The sequence below is a fragment of the Lemur catta genome, chromosome 22 (genome assembly GCF_020740605.2).
Source record: "Lemur catta isolate mLemCat1 chromosome 22, mLemCat1.pri, whole genome shotgun sequence".
NCBI lineage: Eukaryota > Metazoa > Chordata > Mammalia > Primates > Lemuridae > Lemur > Lemur catta.
In genome coordinates, this window is record NC_059149.1 from 27,623,297 (window position 1) to 27,643,948 (window position 20,652).

The following is a 20,652-nucleotide window of genomic DNA, read 5'->3' on the forward strand; positions in this document are numbered from 1 at the left end:
AAAAAAAAGTTTAACCGAGAGCGCGAGAGCCACCCGCCGGCTGTTATCTGGGGCTGAAGGCTGCGGTAATCGATGGGTTATTTTTACGCGGTAATAGGGCCCTGTGATTGCTCTATTAACCTTTAGACCTGTCGGAGGTGCTCTCCGGCTCGCAGCCCCGCCGCGCTGGGGCCTCCAGGCACTGACGCCAGACTCCCAGCTCAGGCCGGACGCCCTCCCGCCCTCACTGCAGGGAGGGGACTGCAGCCCCCGGAAGAGCCCTCTCCGCGGAGAAGCCCCCCTGGGCTGCGGGCTCCCCAGCCTCCGCCGCGTCCCGTGGGTTCCTGCGGCGGCCGCCGCAGGCTGCGGAGCAAACAGGGAAAGATTAGAGGGGAAGCGGCCTCTGGAGATGGGAAGCAACGCCAGGAAGAGGTGCACGTTTTGCCCAAATACATAAAAATTGAGGGCTGAAGCCGGGGCTCTTGGCGCCTTGACGGCTCCCTGGGTGCTGGGAAGGCAATAGGCCGGCTTCGGTCTCCTGGCTCGGATTTTAGCACCCGGTCTGGGCGTCTCCTGAACCTGCCCGGAGTCGGGGATCCCCACTACTCTCGCCCGGAAACCTGCGGCCAGCCGGGGACCCCGGGTGACCCAGTGCCCCGCACACGATCGGGAGTGGAGCCCGAGAGGTCACATTCCCCAATATTAGCTCCGCCCCTCGCCCACCGCGCCTGGACGGGAACCGCGGGGTGGGGGCCGTGGGGGGCGGGGAAGGAGAGAGGGAACTCAGTAAAGCCGAGCCTGGGCGAAATCGCAAACCCAATCGCCCTCAGGCTGGGCGGTGGGTGAACAGCCAGGCGTTTTCCCAGGAGGTCCCGGAGCCTGGACTTTGCCTGCTGGGGGAGCTTTTGGAACAGCCCCGCAGCCCGGCGCCCCGCAGAGGTGCTGCCGGTGCAGCGCACCCCCGCCCCCGCCCTTGCACGTGACCTGCACGGGCCAGTCAGCGCCCGCGAGCCGAGCACAGGGCCGGGGACGCGGCGGCGAGCTGGGGACTCGGAGGCGGTCGGCGCTGTGGCCGCGAGAAGCTTAGTGGCCGCGGCAGCTCTGGGGACGCCCAGGGAAGCGCGCGCCGGTTCTCCAGGAAGCTCCAGTCTCGGCAGGTAGGGCTTTGTTCTTCCCTCTCCTTGCTCATTCCTGCGATCCCCGAAACACGGAGCTCCTCGGCGCTGGTTTGCCCTGGGGTAGAGAGGTAGTTGGGAAGCTGGAAAGAGACATCGGCCACTCCTCCTCTCCCCAAATTGGCCAAAGACAGTCTGCCTTTGATTTTGGCCTTAGCACATTCTTTAAATCCAAGTAAGATCTGGGGGCCAAGCAGAAAGGGATGTTCGAAACGCGCTTGGATTCTTTTCGTGTGTGTGCATCTGAACGCTTTAACCGCTGCCCCAGGGCGCAGATTCTCCAGCCCGGGTTTGCACCTCGCAGGCCTGGGCCTGGGTGGTGGTGGTGGCCGTGTGAAGTCACCCTGACCGACTGACCCGGGAAAGGCCGCACGGCAGCTCGCACAGGGAGGGACATAGACGGAGCGACGTAGACGCAGGGGTGTCGCGCCCCAGCGACTCAGCGGACTCCAAGTGCAGTGAGGGGCAGCACCCCAGGGCTTTGGGGGCCTGGAGGCGCTTCGAGGTCCGGGGCGGCCATTGAGCGGCCTGTTTCTGCCTTTTCTGGCGCCTCCTCGCCTTCCTGACTCGGGTCCAGGCAGCCAAACGCCCCTAACGAAGCTAACAGCCCCAGCCACCCACCCTGTCTCTGGGTGAAACCGGCCAAGAGCGGGAACCGGCCGGGAGCCGGAACATCCGTCCGCCGGCCAAGGCTAGCGCCCCGATCCACGGTGTTATGTCTCTTGGCTTTGGGCTGAGGGGTCACTCTGGGGAGCGTGGGATGCCCAGGTGGTGAACCGCCACCAGGAAGAGGGAAGAGAGGGCTTTGGGGTTGGGGAAGAGGGTGGCGAGTGACCGGCGGCTGGTGGAAGTCCCGGGCAGCAGGGCCTGCGCTGCCGGGAAGGTTGGGCACCGGCCGCGGGGAAGTATTTCCTGTGCTTCTCCGAAAGGAAGGCAACCAAGAGCAGATTTCGAGCTTCTAAAGAAAGAAAAGTTTCACTGGGGTGATGCTCCCCCACTTCCCTGTCTCCCCCCGGGCTGCGGCCAGCTCCACTGCTGCCGGCTGGTGTGACAGGATTCCGTGTAGCAGGCCGAGAGCCGAGGCGCTGGGCCAGTCGACGGAGAAGCAACGTCCCGTAAACGGACGCGAACATTTGGGCGCTTTCAACACTCCCCCTCTTCAAAGTAGATCGGGAAAAGGCTGTTGGCTAACTCATGAAAGCAGAGAGCATTTCCTGTGGGCCTGCGATTTTGGGGTGAGCTGGGATGAGTATTGAGAAGGAGAAAAACTAGGGCGCAGGCCAGACTTCTGCCAGGCTCAGAAGCTGCTGGGCTCCCTTTGCGGACTGCAGGGCCAGGCAGAAACCAGCCAGAGTCGCTCTAAGAGAATAATTTCCTGCCTTTTTAGAAAGGTATAGACGGGTATTTTCTCCACCTCCTTGGTTCCAGCGATCCAACTGCGAGGTAATGTATCTGCCATTCGAAAAGGCAGAGAATATAATAAAGACAACTGTTGGATTTATAACATTTTTAGCATTTACATTTTAAAGCCTGCAAGTTAGCAACTGTATGTATACTGGAAGACGGATTACAAAATTCTGAATCTCCTTTCCTGAAGTTACATGAAGAAGAAAAAATTATCTTTTAGAACTGCAAGAATTGAGTATTACAAAAAATATATACAATGAAATAGATCAATTACCTAATTTAAAAGTTCAATAGTGGATATTTTATTAAGGTAAACGTATATATTTACTTATTGAAGCCCAGAGATTACCAGGAGGTATTAATTTTTTGCCTTTATTTTCAAAGGGAAAAGTTGGTGACCTTAGGTCAGCTATTTTGGATCCATCCTTTAACCTAATTTAACCTAATTGATGGAAATAACCATCAAACCAATAATTTTTATTGTATATTTTGAAAGCAAGCAATAAAGCATTTAGGACTAACAATTTGGCTATATAATACAATACCATTAATTCCATTATCATTACTAGTGATGTTACACAAATGGTGAAAAGCATTATATAGTGTGTATTAAAGATTCTATTTCCAGAATTTTTACAATCCTAAAGATGATCATTTATTATGGTACATACTGCATCTGAGGTACTTTTTATGGTGCATTAGAAATACAGCCAACTGTTACTTTGAACTTTCTTTGTCCCTGTTATAACAGTTTTATAAGTACTTTTATATGTATTAATTTATACTCCTGAAAATAACTTTACAAGATAGGTACCTTTAATATTTGCATTTTGCAGATGAGGAAACTGAGGCACAGAGAGGTTAAGTAATTTGTCTAAATTTATTCCTTAAGTTGCAGAGCCCGGATTTCTTGTAAGTCTACTATTACAATAAAAAATAAACCATTGTCAGGAGTAGCTGCCTCTTCTTAAGGAGAAAAGTGGGAGTGTAGTGGACAGCCTCAAACCGCTGGAGCCCTACAGATCCTGTCCCCTCCCCCACCCCTCTCTAATTGTACTTTGATCTTAGACACGTTTCAAAACTTTCCAATGCTCTAGTTCCCTCTTGTAAAATGAGAAGAGACACCTTTACTAGTGGAGTTGTGGAGAAAAGGCCCTGGAGCACAGCAGGTGATTCAGAAAGTGGAGCTCTTATTTTATCAGAAAATTGTCTGGCAACATCAGAACACAGAAGCTTATAATCCAGTCCTACAAACTTCTTCTAGGCATCCTCATTGGTGTTCCGATTCTGCATATGGGTGCACTCGTGATTCTACATGAAAACCCCAGTCAATGAATTAGAATGGTCCAATGTAATCGGTTCTGAAAAGTGAACTTGTATATCCCTCTCACTTTTCTGGTTCCCACAGGCAATCTTCTAAATATCTAAAATATAACTATTTGCAAGAAACTTGTAGCTGGTCTGATTTGACAACTGCATGGTATAGAGTATACATAAGGTGTTTCACAATCCTTTTCGTGAGATTTAGCAGATACTGTTGCTCATTTATAAACATTTAGACTCCAGGTTGTTTTTTTTTTTTTCAGATTAGGAACAAAACTTCGTTAGGTTGCTGTTCGGTATAAAGTTTGTCCTTGCCTCCCCCACCCTAATCTAAAGTTCTGTCTTGGTCAGGAATGCTTGGGGAGAGGTGAGGGAACAGAAAGGAGGGCGATTTCTTGGGTCCCAGGCACTCCGCAGAACCCCAGAACTCTTGGACTTAGTGGCAAAAAAAAAAAAATGCTTGAAGAATAAGGTAAAATTAAAGTCCTTCCTGACAAGCAATACGAAAATAATTGACATAGATCACAACCAATAAGTACATGCCCAAGAACCGGGAAACCCCAAGTTTCCCTGCAGCTTGGGCCAAACAAAGGCCGCTGCTTCCCGCGCGGCTCGGCCCTGGGAAGCTGCCCCTTCCCCGGTGGCGATGTCGTTTGCAGTGCTGCAGAAGGCACCACGCAGGGGGAAAGTGGGCTCTGAAAGCTCCGGGATGAACCCCTTTCTTCCTTTCTGTCGTTCCTCCTTTAGGACCGCGGCTGCAACGAGGCGGGAAGGCGCCCGTGGGTCCCTCGGAGTTGGAGCCAGCCTGCCGGACTGCGCCTGTGGTCGCGGGTGTCCCGAAGGCGAAGCGCAGCGACTGGCGCGGGACCAAGGCCTCCCGGCGTGACGAGTAGGGGACCCGAAGGCCCGTGCCTCACACCCGCAGCTGCGAGGCTCTACCCCCGCGTCTTCTGCCTCTCGCAGGCGCTCCAGACCTCCAGCCCCAGGCGGATTCGGCTGATCCTCTACCCGCTTCCGGAACAACCAAAATTTCAATTTGGGATTTTCCTGACTAATCAGGAGCCTAGAATCTTTTTGCTCAATGCTGGATTTAATACCTATATATTTTTGAGCGATTTGGGTTTTTCCCTCTTTGATTTTTGATCTTCGTTTTCGTGACAGTCCCTCCCCACGTACATTATTGTCACTTTCTCTCCCCGCGTTGCTCCTTGACCTGCGAGGGAGAGGGAGGACTCCGAAGCCAGGAGCTCGCGGGGCGATGTACCAGAGCCTGGCCATGGCCGCCAACCACGGCCCCCCGCCCGGGGCCTACGAGACGGGCGGCCCCGGCGCCTTCATGCACAGCGCGGGCGCCGCGTCCTCGCCGGTCTACGTGCCCACGCCGCGGGTGCCCTCCTCCGTGCTGGGTCTGTCCTACCTCCAGGGCGGAGGCGGGGGCGCCGCGTCCGGAGCAGCCTCGGGAGGCAGCTCCGGCGCGGCCCCGTCGGGTGCGGGGCCCGGGACCCAGCAGGGCAGCCCGGGCTGGAGCCAGGCGGGAGCCGAGGGAGCTGCCTACACCCCACCGCCGGTGTCGCCGCGCTTCTCCTTCCCGGGGACCACCGGGTCCCTGGCGGCCGCCGCAGCCGCCGCCGCGGCCCGGGAAGCCGCAGCCTACAGCAGTGGCGGCGGGGCGGCGGGCGCGGGCCTGGCGGGACGCGAGCAGTACGGGCGCGCCGGCTTCGCGGGCTCCTACTCCAGCCCCTACCCGGCCTACATGGCCGACGTGGGCGCGTCCTGGGCCGCGGCCGCCGCCGCCTCCGCCGGCCCCTTCGACAGCCCGGTCCTGCACAGCCTGCCCGGCCGGACCAACCCCGCCGGACGACACCCCAATCTCGGTGAGTACTGACCGCGAGTTCTGGGGTCGGTGGGGGACAGGAACAGAGACTGTCCTTTGTCCTGTTTGGGGCGTTTAAGTTTTCACAAATGTGTGTTGGGACTGGGGAAGTTGCTTGATGACATCAAGTTTCCAGGGAAGGCAAACTGGTGGGACTGGAGGCGTGGTGGCAGTGAAGGTCACAGTCCGAGGACACCAGGTTCTGCTGAGTGAGGCCCGGCCTGCCCGCCAGATCCTCTTTGCAAAGAGCGTGGCGCGGCCGGAGCTCAGCCCCGACGTGAGGTCTGTGTGGGCCGCCCCGGGCAGTAGGTGACCGCGGGGCAGGCTCCACGGGAGCCGAGATAGGCAACCCCAGGATCCTGGCGGACGCTGGCGATCTCCGGGTTTCTGCGCCCATTTGCGCCTCGCCCTCCCTGGAGCCCTCCGCGGGGGACTGATTACACGGGCTTGGACCTGAAATCTGCGCCATTTGGCAGCGCAGTTGGAGGATCCTGGGTGGCAGATGATCTCCCAGTCGGGGGTCTCACCAGGAACAAAGGGGGGAGGGAGCAAAGGAGACGCGAGGGAGACGGGTTGACCTGGAACTGGCACCTTGGTAGTGCTGGCAGGCGACAGGCAGAGTTGCACCTCCAGTGTCCGGGAACCCAGCAAAGCCAGCAGGGCTTCTTGCAATGCCGGAGTCGCTTCCACGCGTTGAGCCTCTTCTCCCGAGGGCCGGGGTTAGAAATAACAGTCGTGATGGGCGCGATTGAATATTTCCATCGTATGTGGGACCCGAGACGGAGGGCAAACGCGTCCCACTTCCCGCAACTTACAAATGAACCAACGAGGTCTGAGAAGGGGCCTCTGTACTGAAAGGGAAGTGGCAACCACTAGTTCAAAATGCAAACGACTTCTGGTCTTGTGGTATTGCAGGAAAGGACGGAAGATCGGGTTTGGATTGAGCTGGCTCTTGTGGGGGAGGGGAAGCCCGGACTTGAGAAACAAAGTTAATGTTTATTGACTACCTACTAAGTGCTAAATCCTTTTGCATTTGTCGTCACTTTGAAGAGTAAAGCCTGTCCCTCCCAGGTTCCAGTCTTGGGCTGGATCCCAGAAGGGTCCAGGCTTTGAAGAGCTTTTAAATTATCCCCTGGCCCTGGGTGGCCAGGGAAGGTCCCCAGCGGGGTCCAGCCAAATACACATCCCGGGTAAACTGATTAACCGTGGAAGTGGCGCCGGGGCTGGGTCTGTGGCTCTGGCTCCTAGTGTCTCCCTCCCCCTCACGGGGGAGCCAGACGGCAGCCCCCAGGGGCGGAGGTGCCACCGGCACCCAGCCCGCAGCACCCAGCCCAGCGCCGATCTTGCGAGATAGGCGGCATCTCCATACAATGGGCGCCTGAGGCGGAAGCGCTGGGGTGGGGCGCTTTGGCCCCACGTTCTTAAAATCAGTCTCTGAGTCCTCTCCAGAACTCTCTCTGAGGCCTCAGATTTAAAATAGGGAGGAAGGGTCCCCATAGTTCCCCCTTTTTTTTTAACTGGGGGTGGGGTGGGGTGGAGTTTGCAATGCCTACAATCCTGGATTGAGAATTCGGTGTTTGGTTAAGGAAAAGAGAGAGGTTCAAGTACCCGAAGATGGAGGGTACTTTCTGGTGGTCAGAGTTAACAACCACAGCAGTGTACAAAATACCAAAACAATAATGCCGTGTGCGTGCACACAGTGAGAACTTAGATTCTAAAGTGTAACCCATACCGTGCAGGTGGGTGCTGAAGTAGGGAAGGTTTCCCAAACTCCAGTGAGGACAAACGGCAAGCTGACCCAGGCCCCAGCAGTTTGTGAAGTCCCACCTGGAGACAGCCTTGGGGTCTGACCTAGTGGATGAATTTTCTCTTCTGCACAGGGTCAAGAGTTTTAAATGGTCAAGCCATGAGAGGGGCCACGTCATCTCTGTGAGGGAACAGGAGGCATGTTGAATTTGTTGGCATTCAGATCTTCTGCATGTTCTCCGAGTGACACTTAAATGTGCTTCTTATATGTTCTTCCCATCACGTGGGCCCCTGTAAATGTCCCATAGCCTTAGCAAGGACCAGCCCCACATACTGTGTGACTGAGTGGTGCAGAAATGATAACTGGCCCCAGTTCTCTGTGTGGACTAACCACTGAGCCTGAAAACGGCCAGACAGCAGCGTGGCGGTCAGAGCACAGGCTTTCAGGGCTGGGCAAACGTCGATTCAATTGCAGGTGCCCCGTGTGATCTTGGGTCACCTCTTTTTCTGTAAAATGGGATCATCATAACTACTTTTAGTGTTGTCTTAAATTTGAAAAATTATTTGTGAGATTTTGGCTTTGACCCTTCATAAATGATGGCTATTTTATTAAAGTCACTCACTGTCATGTAGAGTGACCATTTTTTTTCCGGTTTGTCAAGAACTGAGGTGTTTCCAAGGGCTTGGGATTTTTAGTGCTAAACCTGGGACTGTCCCCAATAAACAGAGATGGTGGAACACCCAACGTGAAAATGGGTAAATGTCTCATCATCCTTGTGGTTTGGTAATGAGCTGAGAGTGAAGGAGAGAAAGTAGAGAGAGTTCCTTCCTCTGTGTGACAGGAAGTCTTCACCTAAGTGGTGCCATCTGCATTTGGTTTTGAAGGGTGAGTGGGAGTTTTCCAGGAAAAGAACCAGCAATTCAAAAAAGAAAAAGAGAAGATATGCCCTCATTTACTGATACATTGTGTAGTGCCATGAAATAATACAACACAGCCTGCCTTTTCTTTAAATAATATATTTATCACCATAGGTTGAACATACAGACTAATTCACCCTTAACTCAGAAACTGTTTTTAATTTCAATGAGGAGAAATAAGAGAACATCTTTATTTTTCTATGTAGTATTAACTGCTATTGTATTAATAATAGTTAATACTTTGCTAGAGTTCTTATGCTGGTTATTAGAATAAGGCACAAATCAAAATAATAAAAGCTAACAGGAACATCTGTAAAGCCCTGAACTAGGTTGGAAGAAATTATTCTGCCCTTACTGCAATGTAGGTGAACTTCAATTAATTCCAAGTTCAATATGAGCCATGACCCTGAAACAAACAACTGTTGAAATTGTTCATTAAGCTGCATTCATGGAATTATGAGATCTTACTGAGGGCAGGTACAGAGTCTTACTCATATTTAAGTGCCTGGCACATGCTGGGCACTTAGCAAATATTTGAGTAGAGATCTTGGAGGAAATTGCCCCAGGACTCTGCCCTGCCTTGGCCAAACCACACAGAAGGGCTGCTTGAGTCCCTTAAGAAGCAAACTGGAGAGTCTCAGGGAGGGGTGGGCAGGATGGGAGAGGGTTCTGGAAACTTTGGGGAACCATTGGAGGAAGTAGGGCTTTTGGGCTGGGGGTGACTAAGAGCAGGACAGAGGGTGACTGTGTACAAATACCTAAAAGCCAAAAAAAAAAAAAAAAAGGCCTATGGCCTTTTAACTTTGTATTGCTTGAGGTGAGCAGATATTAGTTTCAAGGAGAACTCTCATCGATGACTGTAGTTGTTTGGAAATGCCATATGGAATATGCTCGTCTTCGTCACAAACTCCTGGGCGCTGGAAGCCCCACAAGAGAGGAGGCCTCGCCACCTGCCAGGGGAGCTGTGCAGACAGTTCTTGCACTTCAAGGGCTGGGATCTGTGTGTGCCTGTGAAACAGCTGTAGCAGGATGATACAGCTGTCTCCTTTTTTAAAAAAATTGTTTAAATTCTATTTTTAATAAAGACAGGGTCTCACTCTCGCTCAGGCTGGTCTCGAACTCCTAAGCTCAAGTGATCCTCCCGTCTTGGCCTCCTAGAGTGTTAGGATTACAGGTGTGAGCCACAGCACCAGCATAGCTATCTCCTTTTAAAGAACTCTATCACTGTGGTTACGTAGGTGTATACATGTGGCAAAACTCATGGAAATGAGTTAAATGGGATTTGTTTGTTATATGTGCATTATGCCACAATGAAGTTGATTTTTGTATCAGTTAATGCTTGGGAATACTTAAGGCTGAACAAAAGACAAATGGAAATCATATGTAAAAATGCTTTGAAGGATATAACATGGTAGTAGAGGTTGCTGGAGTGGTTAGGAAGATATATTTTACTATGAAATAACAATTATTTTGTGTAATGGAGAAACAAGCAATTATGATATTCTCAAAGGATCTCAAAGGTTTTGCATCACTTTAAGTTTATGAAAATAACAATACAATGAATTCCATGTAGTTCACTCAATGTTACCCAAACGAATTCTTTACAAGAGGTTTTGACCCATTAGGTTTGGAGTGCGGGGCACTCATTCACGGTGTTCTAAGAGTTTGCTGATGGCGTAGGTCAGTGGAAAACTCTGAAGTGTTCTCTGGATATTTTGGGAACTGCTTATCAAGGAAGCCTGCTGCTTTCTGAGCCAGCTCATGTGTATAGAGAACTCTGTGAGACCAACTCTGAAGTAGCTTGTTTGGCTGGAGAACAATTTGTCAGTCTTCAGGAAAACCAAAGTTGTTTAACTTTCCGGTTACCACCCTGCACAGGTCAATCAGAGTTGGGGCTGGTCCGCCGTGCTTAGCTGAGAACCAGTTGAATGAGGAAGGTGTGTTAGGGTGGTCATGGGTGTGTCACTACCTCTAGTGAGACCTGTCACTTGCCCAATTGTGTCCCATCAGAAGGTCAGGCCACATTTGCTAGGTGCTTTCTAAGCACTCAGGTAGAATGATGCACAGGAGGCAGTTCTAGATAACACTTTCTTCTGCATCCCTCCCCCTTTTTTTTTCTTACTTGAGTGCACTAAGAAAACAAACATACTCTGAGGGGTGTGGGGAAACAGGAACTCTGATACCTGTGCGTGGGAGTGTAAATTGGTACAATCTTTATGAACAGTCCTTGGTAACAACTGTCAAGTTACAAAGTAGATAGATTTGACCCAGGAATTTTGATCTCTAGGAACTGATTCTACAAATACACCAGCACATGTTAATTGCAGCACTGCTCATAATAACAAAATTGGAAATAACCTAAATGTGCATTATTAGGGGACTGTTTATATACATATGGCACGTACTGACTATAAGATATCATGCAGGCATAAAAAATGATAATGTTCTTTACATAATGTATAGAATCCTCTCTAAGACATTTGTAAATGCAGGAGGTGTATGTAGCACTATACTCTTTGTGTAAAAAAAAAGGAAGAAAATATTATATTCACTTGAAAATATGAAAATTGTCTCTGGAACAAATTTGTAAAGGATTTGTAAACGCAAATTCTCACAAGGAATTTATAACATTGGGGGCCTGTGAGGAGGATGATGTGTGGGTGAGGGGTAAAGGCAGGAAAAGGACTTTCACCATGTATGCCTTGGAATTTTTTGAACTTTTTAAAACCATCTTAGCTGTTTTTTTATAGTCAGTCTGTGCTTTGTTATTAATATACTAAATAAGAAGATACCTTTAAAATACAGGGAAGTTAATGTTAAGTTTGATTTTGAAAAACTTTTTTTATCATCTTAGCCATTTTTAAGTATGCAGTTGAGTAGTGTTAAGTATATTTACATTGCTGTGTGACAAATCTTCAGAACTTTTTCACTTTGTAAAACCAAAATTCTGTACCCATTAAAAAACAGCTTCCCAGTCCTCCTCCACCCCACCTCCAGGCCCTGGCAACCCTCATTCTCCCATCTGTCTCTGTGAATTTGACTACCGTAGGGACCTCATAGAAGTGCAATCATACAGTATTTGTCTTTTTGTGTCTGGCTTATTTCACTTAGCATGATTTTTTTTTTTAGGTTTATTCATGTTGTAGCATGGGCCAAAATTTCATTCCTTTTTAAGTCTGAATAATATTCCATTGTATGCATAGACCACATTTTGTTTATCCATTCATCCATGGGTAGACACTTGAGTTGCTTCCACTCCGCTCTTGGCTATTGTGAGTAATGCTGCTATGCACGGGTATAGGAATAAACCTTTGAAATTTTGAGCGATGTGACTGTATTAACAATTTTTAAAAACCTACTTAACCAATGAAGTTCTTAAAAACAGACAATACAGTATTCACAAACTTCCTGAAAGTATTTTCTTCTTTTTTTTTTTTAAGGATTCTATATTTAGTGTTTATGGATGCACAAGAAAATGCTTCAAGATATAATTTGTCTATTGAATTAGGCTTTTAACTATTCTTTTCTAAACAACTTGGGGTTTTCCTTCGTTCTCAAGATTCTGCGGGGCAGATCAACACTATCCTTAGTTGAAATCCTGAATTTAGCTTTTGATTTTGCTTATCCCACAGGAGGTTGCTTTACCAAGGGGGAAAAGCCTTCATCCTAGTCTAGTACTTGTAGTACATCTAGGTCAGCCAGGAACCCCTACACTGATTTGGCTTCTTAAGGTCCCCTGGTGGTGGTGACCTTTCCGGGGCAACGATAGGATTGTGTGTAGAGCAAGTTACCTTCCTCCAGGGCAAGGTGATTCTTTTAAAACATTCTTTTAAGCCTGTCCTTTTCAGACAATTGAGTTGTACTGAATTTAGAGGTGAAGCCAGTAGCAAATGTTGCTGCTTCTGTTTGCATAAGAAGAAGGAAGGAGGATGGTTTTTCCTTGCCTTGTTGATGGTGCTCTCTTGGGAATGAATATCGCTTTGCTTTATTGCCCATGACCTGGCCTCAGGTAACATACTCCAGGAATGAATTACTCAGATTTTCTTGGCTGTCTGTAGAGCTAATCCCTTGTCATTTTCTAAAGAAGACAGGGAAGATAACCAGCATAGCTTTGAATCTGTTTTAATTTCTATAAAATAAGCTAATACGTTTTGCTACATTAATGTTTGGATACTAGCTAAGAACTTTTTAGGGATAGTAGCCTGCAACTTGGACAATATACCTTTGTAAATAGTAAGCTGGTTCCTTTGTCACGGGTCAGTGAGGAAGTTGTCAGACAACAGGGACTTTTAAGTCCTCCCCAGAGGTAGATCTTGTGGTCTCCACTTTGCTGGAAAGGAAACTGATGCTCAGAAAGATGCAATCACCTGCTCAAGTTCCCACAGGACTCAGACAACAGCCCTGGCGTAGACCCAGGTAAGTCCGGCATCCAGGATTGTGTTTCCCCATCTCCCCGAGTTTGCATCTGCCGGAGTTGAAAGGAAGGCAGAAGGTACCTGGCAGTTGAAGGACTCTCAGACCTTAGGATTTCTCATTACCTGCCCCTCCAATCTGTTCCCCCGTCATCCCCAATATAATGTCTTGTCTGTATTTCCTTCTTCCCACTAGTGTCTTTCCAGGCCCGCTGTCTTCCTGAGTCATTCCTTCTGGTCTCATTCTGTACCGCAGAACTCCCAGTTAGGGGGATGCCACGTTAGGAATCCTAGCCTTGCACGAACCTCCTTTTCGGCCTCCCGATTCTGATGTGCAGAGAATTAAAGAGAGATTTCCTGGAATTCAGACCCTCCAAGCTAGATGATTCTCCTAACTCTGGGGGGACTGTTGGCCGCGTAAGAAGAGCAAAACCATATGGCTTTTTCAAAAATCTCTTCCTAAAAGAAATCTGTAGCCATCTTCTCCGTCTTTCCCTTTTCCTCCAAAGATTTTGGATGTGTTTGCGGTAGGAGCAGAGAAAGTAGGCGAGAAAGGCACAACAATCCTGATTTTAAGGAAAGATGAGAACAAGGCCATGGATGGAGACAGGGAGTGAGCCCCCACGGAATCGGTCTGAGCTGAACACAAGCGGCCGACCAGTGGATGCTGTCTTATTTCTTGTTTCTGGCAGGTGGCCGACGGTTTTATCTATTTCTGCTCTGTAATCAGAATTGAAACAGGGTATTCAAGTTTCTTCTTTTTTTCCCCAAGCTTTCTATCCAAATGAAGGGATTTGGTTTTCTGGTCTTCCGAATTTTGTAGGAGGCCAAGACTTAACTAGATGTTTTTAAATATCTTTTTTCCCCCAGAGGAGGAGTGTAATCCCAGACAGGTAAGCCATTCCATGTGTTTGAAGTCATCAAAAAGCCTCTGTGAGTGGGATTTGAGGCTGCCTTTCACCCTGCATTGAATAGTCACAGATATACTTTATTTTGCAGCGTGAGAAATCAAGAAGTTACCCCCCTCCATATTATTTGGTAGGAAATTTTGAGGATTATTAAGCTATGGGCTTTGGAGTCCCCCAATGGCAAATCTAGTTTTGCTTCTTAAAATTGAATTCAGTCCCAAGTTATTTTTTAAATCTTCCCCTGCCACTGCCACCCCTCAGTTTAAATCTCCATTTCTACTTTGAGAAATCCAGTCAAACTTTATCACCTCCATTTAGAATCGATCAATAGCAACTGGTGAGCAGGTTAATTATAATCACAGAATAAACGCTGAAGTCTCAAAGTTCACCACTTTTGCAATGTTTCCAAACCCCGCGGGACCCTGCCAAGAGGCACCCCATTGACCCGTTCGGAGCAGGTGTGGGAGTTTGAACCCGGGGCAGACAATCGGAAGCTGATTCCAACAACTCAATTTGGTTTCTTATCTGCAGCTTTCCCTATCTTATGGTGTCTGTCATTTCAGATAAAAAAAAATAAAAAGAGTTCATCAATTGAGCTGGGAAATGGCAAGCTACGTTTTCTTCTGATAAAAGTTTTCTAGTTGTTGTTTTATCAGATTGAGTTGAAATTGTATGTGTCTCTGTCAAGGTCCGCAGTGACCTTTTCAGATATTTTATCAGGTATTAGATGGGGGAGAACATTTTCTTTCTTTCTTTCTTTGACCCAGGAAAGAATGACCTGACTGCCAAGATCATAAATCAAACCAGGTAAAGAGAGGCAATAATACTAGTTACCCCTCAAAATTGAGTAGGTGGGGGGAAAAACAAACAACAAATAAAACCTTTCCCTAGCATTTAGGGAGAACTTAACTTGACCCTAAATAAAGAATGTGGTTCCCACGAAGTGCACAGTGACAGGAAAATACTGGTTATTGGAAAAAAGAAAATGGTTTCCATGACAAAGATGGCTTAAAAAAAAAAAAAAAAAAAACAAGTAGTATTTTTATTCAAATAGTATCAGTAAAACTTTAATTATCTTTCTTTTATTGAACTCAGTGTATGTTTAATATAGAAAAACAAAAAACTCAGATAAACCAATGTACAAATAATTGGTAATCTTACCATCCAAAGGTAACCACTGTTAGACATTAATCCTTGATTTTTAGTTATCATACATATGCAGGCATGTGTATATCTCTGCTATTAAATAGTCATAAAAGTTACTGTTTAAAGTCGCTTCAGCACTGAGGGCAGTTTCTGTAAGATTAGTGACCCAGACAGGCTACTTAAATAGTGATCCCTTAAATAGAGCAAAAACGGGCAATTGACTGAAGGAACTGTCAATAATAGATAGCTGGTCAAATGTGAGGGTTGTGTCTGGAAACATTTTTTTCGATCTTATAGTATATAATTTATAGCGAGTTTAAAGCTAGAGCATATTTGTAAGTTTTAAATTGGTGCCCCTTGGAATGAGGCAACCCGTTGTAGGATGTGTTGATTTATGGGGCTCCGACTCACTCTCAGCCTACTACTTAAGGGGCACCCGCGATCCCAGCAGCCACAGGGAGGTGAAAGCACATCTGTCTGGCACTGAGGAACCCTGGGATCTTGTCCAGGGCCTTCATTTTCCTGCTGTGTGACTCTGGGCACCTCACTGTGCCTCTCTTGGCTTGCATATCCACATTTGTAAGGTGAAGAAGCCAGGCCAGGTGCAGAAGCGATGAGAAGCGCTACTCCAGGGCCCTTTGAAAATATGTAAAATTCAGCATCTTCTGGCTTCCTTCGTGATAATCGTTAGAGGTGACTTTGTCTCTCTCTGTGCCGCAGATACCCGTGTTAACACTAAGCCTCCGCGGGCTTGCCTGGACATCACACTCGAACTCATGCTGTCCCGTGCCAAGTAGGTTTTCAGGGCTACTTGCCTCATTTTAAGCAACGGTATCTTGGTTTTGATCTTGGGTTTGATGGAATCATGTTTTTCTTTCTTACACATAATAAAATACTTACCCACTGAAATGTAAAATCAACTTTGGGAAACCATGGTTTCCGTGACCGCAGTGTGGTCTTAGTTTATTGCTCCTTTGGCTTTTGTTTTGCTGCTATTAATAAACACTCAGTGTCTGAAGTTCTAGGAGGCCGTGGAGGTTCCTAGAGGGTCGAGCTCCCTTATGAACGCCAGTACCACACACAGCGTTCGCTTCATCCGTCAACCAGCCAAGAAATATTTCTGCCCATATCCCTGTAAGCTGGGCTCTTGTCAGGCTCTGAGCTACAAAATGAACAAGCTGTCCTCCAAATCCCAGCAGCTTCCAGTCTGGTAGAGGAGGGTACAAACGTGGATGTGCAGTTTCAGGGGCAGTGTATGAAGAGCCTCGGGGTATACCTGGGTTCCACGGAGCCCTTAGCATCCAAAACTGGCCTTGGCACTGCAAGCCAAGGCCAGGCTTCCTGGGGAAGGGGACCCTGTTGTGTCCTAAAGGATGAGTAGGAATTTGCTGCATGTGGGGAAGGGCATTCTGAGGGATGCAGTCTGCAGCCAGGATGAGAAAGGAGCAGAGAGACTCCAAGAATTCAGCCTTGACCTTGGGGGATGCTAGAAGACTTGAAAAGTGAGCAGAATTCCAGGACCACTTTGGACACATCGCCTTGGTTATGTTGCAGAAAGGCTCAAAGTTGCAGCTTTCGGTTTTGTTTTGCCTCACTCAGGCGGGGCTGCGCACTGCTCCCTATCAGGGAAAGATCTCTGATTCACATGAAAGCACGCTCTCGAAGAGTATTTTTGTGTATGTGCTTCAGCAGCAGGGGACGGAGGCTGCTGAGGGGGAAGAGGGGACAAAAACCCAGGCCAATTCTAGTCCCCAAATCTGGGTCTCTGCCCCTGGGAAGGAAGAGGGCATGGTTAGTGTGACCCAGAGGCCCAGCCTTCCGTAATTCCACCAGGTTCTTTCTCTAAAGGTGAGGTAGGTGGTGGGAGTGGCCTCGAATAGGGAATACAGTATAGACCATATGCTGTTCTGCCAGGAGCCACCACCAGCCCTGGATTCACCAGGGCCTCCACCTCCCAGGAGGCTTAGAGGCCAAGGTGAGCTGCAGAGGAACCTGCCTTGTGCTCTTACTTCCAACCTCTCTCGCTTTGACCCATCCCCTCTTTCTTCAAGTTCAGTTATTGCCTTTTGAACAAGTTTTTAGTAGGGAAAATTTTGAACATAAGAAAAAAGTAGGGAGTAGAATATTCATCCCTCGTGACCAGCTGTGTCATCTACAACCCCACTGTTTCCTCCATGCCATGTTATTTTGAAGCAAATTCCAGACAACATGTCATTACTTCTGTAAATACTTTGTATTTCTGAAAGGTAGGAGGACCCTTTTAAAAAAAATATAGCCCCGGGTGCCATATTATCACTCTGAAACAAACTAACAAATTAACTGTCCTTCCTTAATATCGTTAAATATCCAGTCAGGGTTCAAATTTCCTGGTTCAATTTTCTTTAACAATTTGTTCAAATCAGTATCTAATTAATCGGTGCTGCCTCTGTGGATACATCTCTTAAGTTTCTTTTAATTTGCACGTTCCCCTTTCACTGCCTCTTGTTTTTCTGGCATTACGTTTGTTAAAGAAACAAGGCTGCTTCTGTAGCACTTCCGTGGACTGGATGTTGTTGACTGCATTCTCTTCATGACATTGAACATGTTCCTCGGTCCCCCTGTTTTTCATGTAAATCTGTGACAGCAGCAGCCACTGCTGGTCATTGCCTGGATCCATTATTTCTTTGCTAATGGTGATATTCAAATGCCATCATTCCTTTGTCATTCATTAGCTGGAATTCTTCTATAACAACAAGCAAAATTTCAGCTGATGGAATATCTGGTTTCCCCAAGTCACAGTTTGTCTAGGAAAGGCAGGATAAATGCTTGCTTCTTTCACTTTACTTTCTCACTGTCCAAAATAGCGAATTAGTTCCCTAGCATCCTTTCAAGATTACCAATGAAATGAAACTTTGTTCAGTATCATTAAGAACTCAAGGATTTAAACATAAGAGATGTGTTTTTTGTCCATGTGCCCTGAGTGATGCTCAGATTATCATATCTTTGCCAGTGGGAACGTGTTCAAATTGGCTCCTGAGCTCCTATCAAAATGTTAGTTTGATAGTTTCTTGCTGTCCATCTGCAAAACATTCCACATTCTTCTTATGCATTTTCTCCTCCTAGGCCTGGATTTGGCCATTTCCCCAAGAAACCTGGCTCCTTTGAGTGAGGAATGGTCTCGGAGTTGAGTTGTGCTTATTGCTACTGGGTTAGTCACTCAACATGCAGAGTTAGGAACTACTTCCCCTCCCATCCCAAAGATAAGATAAAACACATCGTGTTGGTATCAGTGCTTTCAATTCAAATTTTGGACTAAAAGGTTTTACTTTGCTTCATGCATTTTTTTAAAAAGTGGTAAAATATACATAACAAAATTTGCCACTTTAACCATATTTAAGCATACAGTTCTGTGGCATTAAGTACATCCACGTTGTTGTGCAACCATCTCCACCATCTGTCTCCAAAAACTTTTCGTCTTCCCCAACTGAAATTGTTTTATTAAACAGTAAATCTCCACACCTCCTTCTCCCTAACCCCAGGGAGGTTTCTTTCCTTTCTTCCTTCCTTCCTTCTCCTTCCTTCCTTCCTTCCTTCCTTCCTTCCTTCCTTCCTTCCTTCCTTCCTTCCTTCCTTCCCTTCCTTCCTTCCTTCCTTCCTTCTTTCTTCTTTCCTTTCTTTCTTCTCTTCTTTCTCTTTCTTTCTTTCTTTCTTTCTTTCTTTCTTTCTTTCTTTCTTTCTTTCTTTCTTTCTTTCTTTCTTTCCTTTCTTTCTTTCTTTTCTTTCTTTCTTTTCTTTCTTCTTCTTTCTTTCTTTCTTTCTTTCTTTCTTTCTTTCTTTCTTTCTTTCTTTCTTCTTTCTTTCTTCCTTCCTTCCTTCCTTCCTTCCTTCCTTCCTTCCTTCCTTCCTTCCTTCCTTCCTTCCTTCCTTCCTCCTTTCTTTCTTTTTTTTGTCAGGGTCTTGCTCTGTCACCTGGGTTAGAGTACAATGGCATCATCATAGCTCACTGCAACCTCAAACTCTTGGGATCAAGCAATCCTCCTGCCTCGGCCCCCTAAGTAGCTGGGACTACAGGTGCACATCACCATGTCCAAATTTTTCTATTTTTCGTAGAGACTGGGCCTCACTCATCTTGTTCAGGCTGATCTAAGCCTCCTGACCTCAAGTGATCCTCCCGCCTCAGCCTCCCAAAGTGCTGGGATTACAGGCATGAACCACCAAACCTGCCCGTCCTCCGCATTTTGAACAGATTCCCAGAGAGCCTCTCAAGGCGTGGGGAGCTGTGTGTTTGCCTCTCAGCCCGATCATAACAAACGGGCTGCGCGACACAAAGTCCCTTGTAGAAACAAACTCTCCCAATCAGACTCTGTTTAAAGGGGGTAAGTGCCTGTTGATTTTGGAGGGTGGTCACTCCATGCCTGAAGTGCTTCAGAGAAGTGACAAGACACTTTCCTTTGGGGAATGTTGATATTAAGTTTCCTCCCCTGTGTAAACACATCTCCAGGAATGGCATTAATAAGGAGGACCCTTTCCCTAGGACAGAGCAGGGCGGGGGCAGGGAGGAAGGGGAGGACACATCTGCAGGAAGGGGAGAGCTGCCCAAGTGGACCTTAAGACCAGCTGTTTGTGGCAAAGGGGGGGCACATTAGTCGGACCTTTTTCCTTTGTTTTCAGAACTTTTGCTTATATTCCTTGTTGGGACTTCCAGCTTTATATTATTTGGCAGCTGAGAAAGGAGGAGCAGTGGAGTCTTGTGGTTAAGGGAGCCAGTCTGCAGTCAGACACCTCATTCAGAATTCCAGCTTTGGCCGGGCTCAGTGACGCATGCCTGTAATCCTAGCACTCTGGGAGGCCGAGGCAGGAGGGTCGCTTGAGCCCAGGAGTTCGAGACCAGTGTGGGCATCACAGTGAGACCTCACCTCTACAAAAAATAGAAAAATTGGTTGGGTGTGGTGGCTTGTGCCTGTAGTACCAGCTACTTGGGAGGCTGAGGCTGGAGGATCCTTTGAGCCTGGAAGTTGGAGGTTGCAGTGAGCTATGATTGCACCACTGTACTCCAGCCTGGGTGACACAGTGAGACCCTGTCTCAAAAAAGAAAAAAATTCCAGTTTACCTCTTATAGTGCTCCCCAGTTTTCATGCCAATAGAATTGGAAGAGAAGCTACTTTGTAAGGCTAGGAAATACTGTTCATAAAGCGCAGTACTTGACAGGCAGTAAATACTGTATCTACCAGTGTTAGCCACGTAAGTCAACCGTTAAAATGCTATCACTAAAGGCAACCTTATTTAAAATAGGATCTTTTTGGTTTCACTAATATAGTGGTTAGGATGCATAGGAGTCTGCCAAGGTGGATTAACTAGGATTGTCTATTAGTTAGAAGTTGTCTTCTCTCTCAGTATGAAGCCACATTTAGGGCCATAGACCTCATATCCAACTTATTGACTATAATTTCTTCTATGTAGGAAGGCACGTTTATATAAACAGAGACTAACTGGGGTTGTAGATGCCAGAAGAGTGGCTTTTATCGTAGCTTTAGACTATTTTAAAGATCATTCTGAGGGAGTCCAGACCAGTTGACTGCCTCTGGCGAGGTATGAACAAAAAGAAAAATTGCAGAAGCTATTTGGGTTGAGCTCAGAAAGGCGGGAGGACCGTGGTGCCCGTGGAGGGGTGTGTCCTGAGAGCGCCCTCACAGGCTGCTCCTGGGGACTCCGGGAATGCGTGAGACCCCCTTCCGCCTGGACTTTCTGTTCTTTGTGAAAGTGAACAAACTGAAACCAGACACCTC

The 20,652-nt window shown here is 47.5% G+C and overlaps 1 protein-coding gene across 1 annotated transcript in view; it reads left to right on the forward strand.

The window, feature by feature from the left end:
• The first annotated feature begins 988 nt into the window (after positions 1-988).
• Positions 989-20,652, forward strand: part of GATA4 (GATA binding protein 4) — a 43,747-nt gene continuing 24,083 nt past the window's right edge. The window contains exons 1-2 of the mRNA XM_045535601.1: positions 989-1,136; positions 4,632-5,758. Coding sequence (XP_045391557.1) covers positions 5,143-5,758 — 616 coding nt within the window. The 5' untranslated portion in view covers positions 989-1,136; positions 4,632-5,142. The remainder of the gene's footprint in view (positions 1,137-4,631; positions 5,759-20,652) is intronic.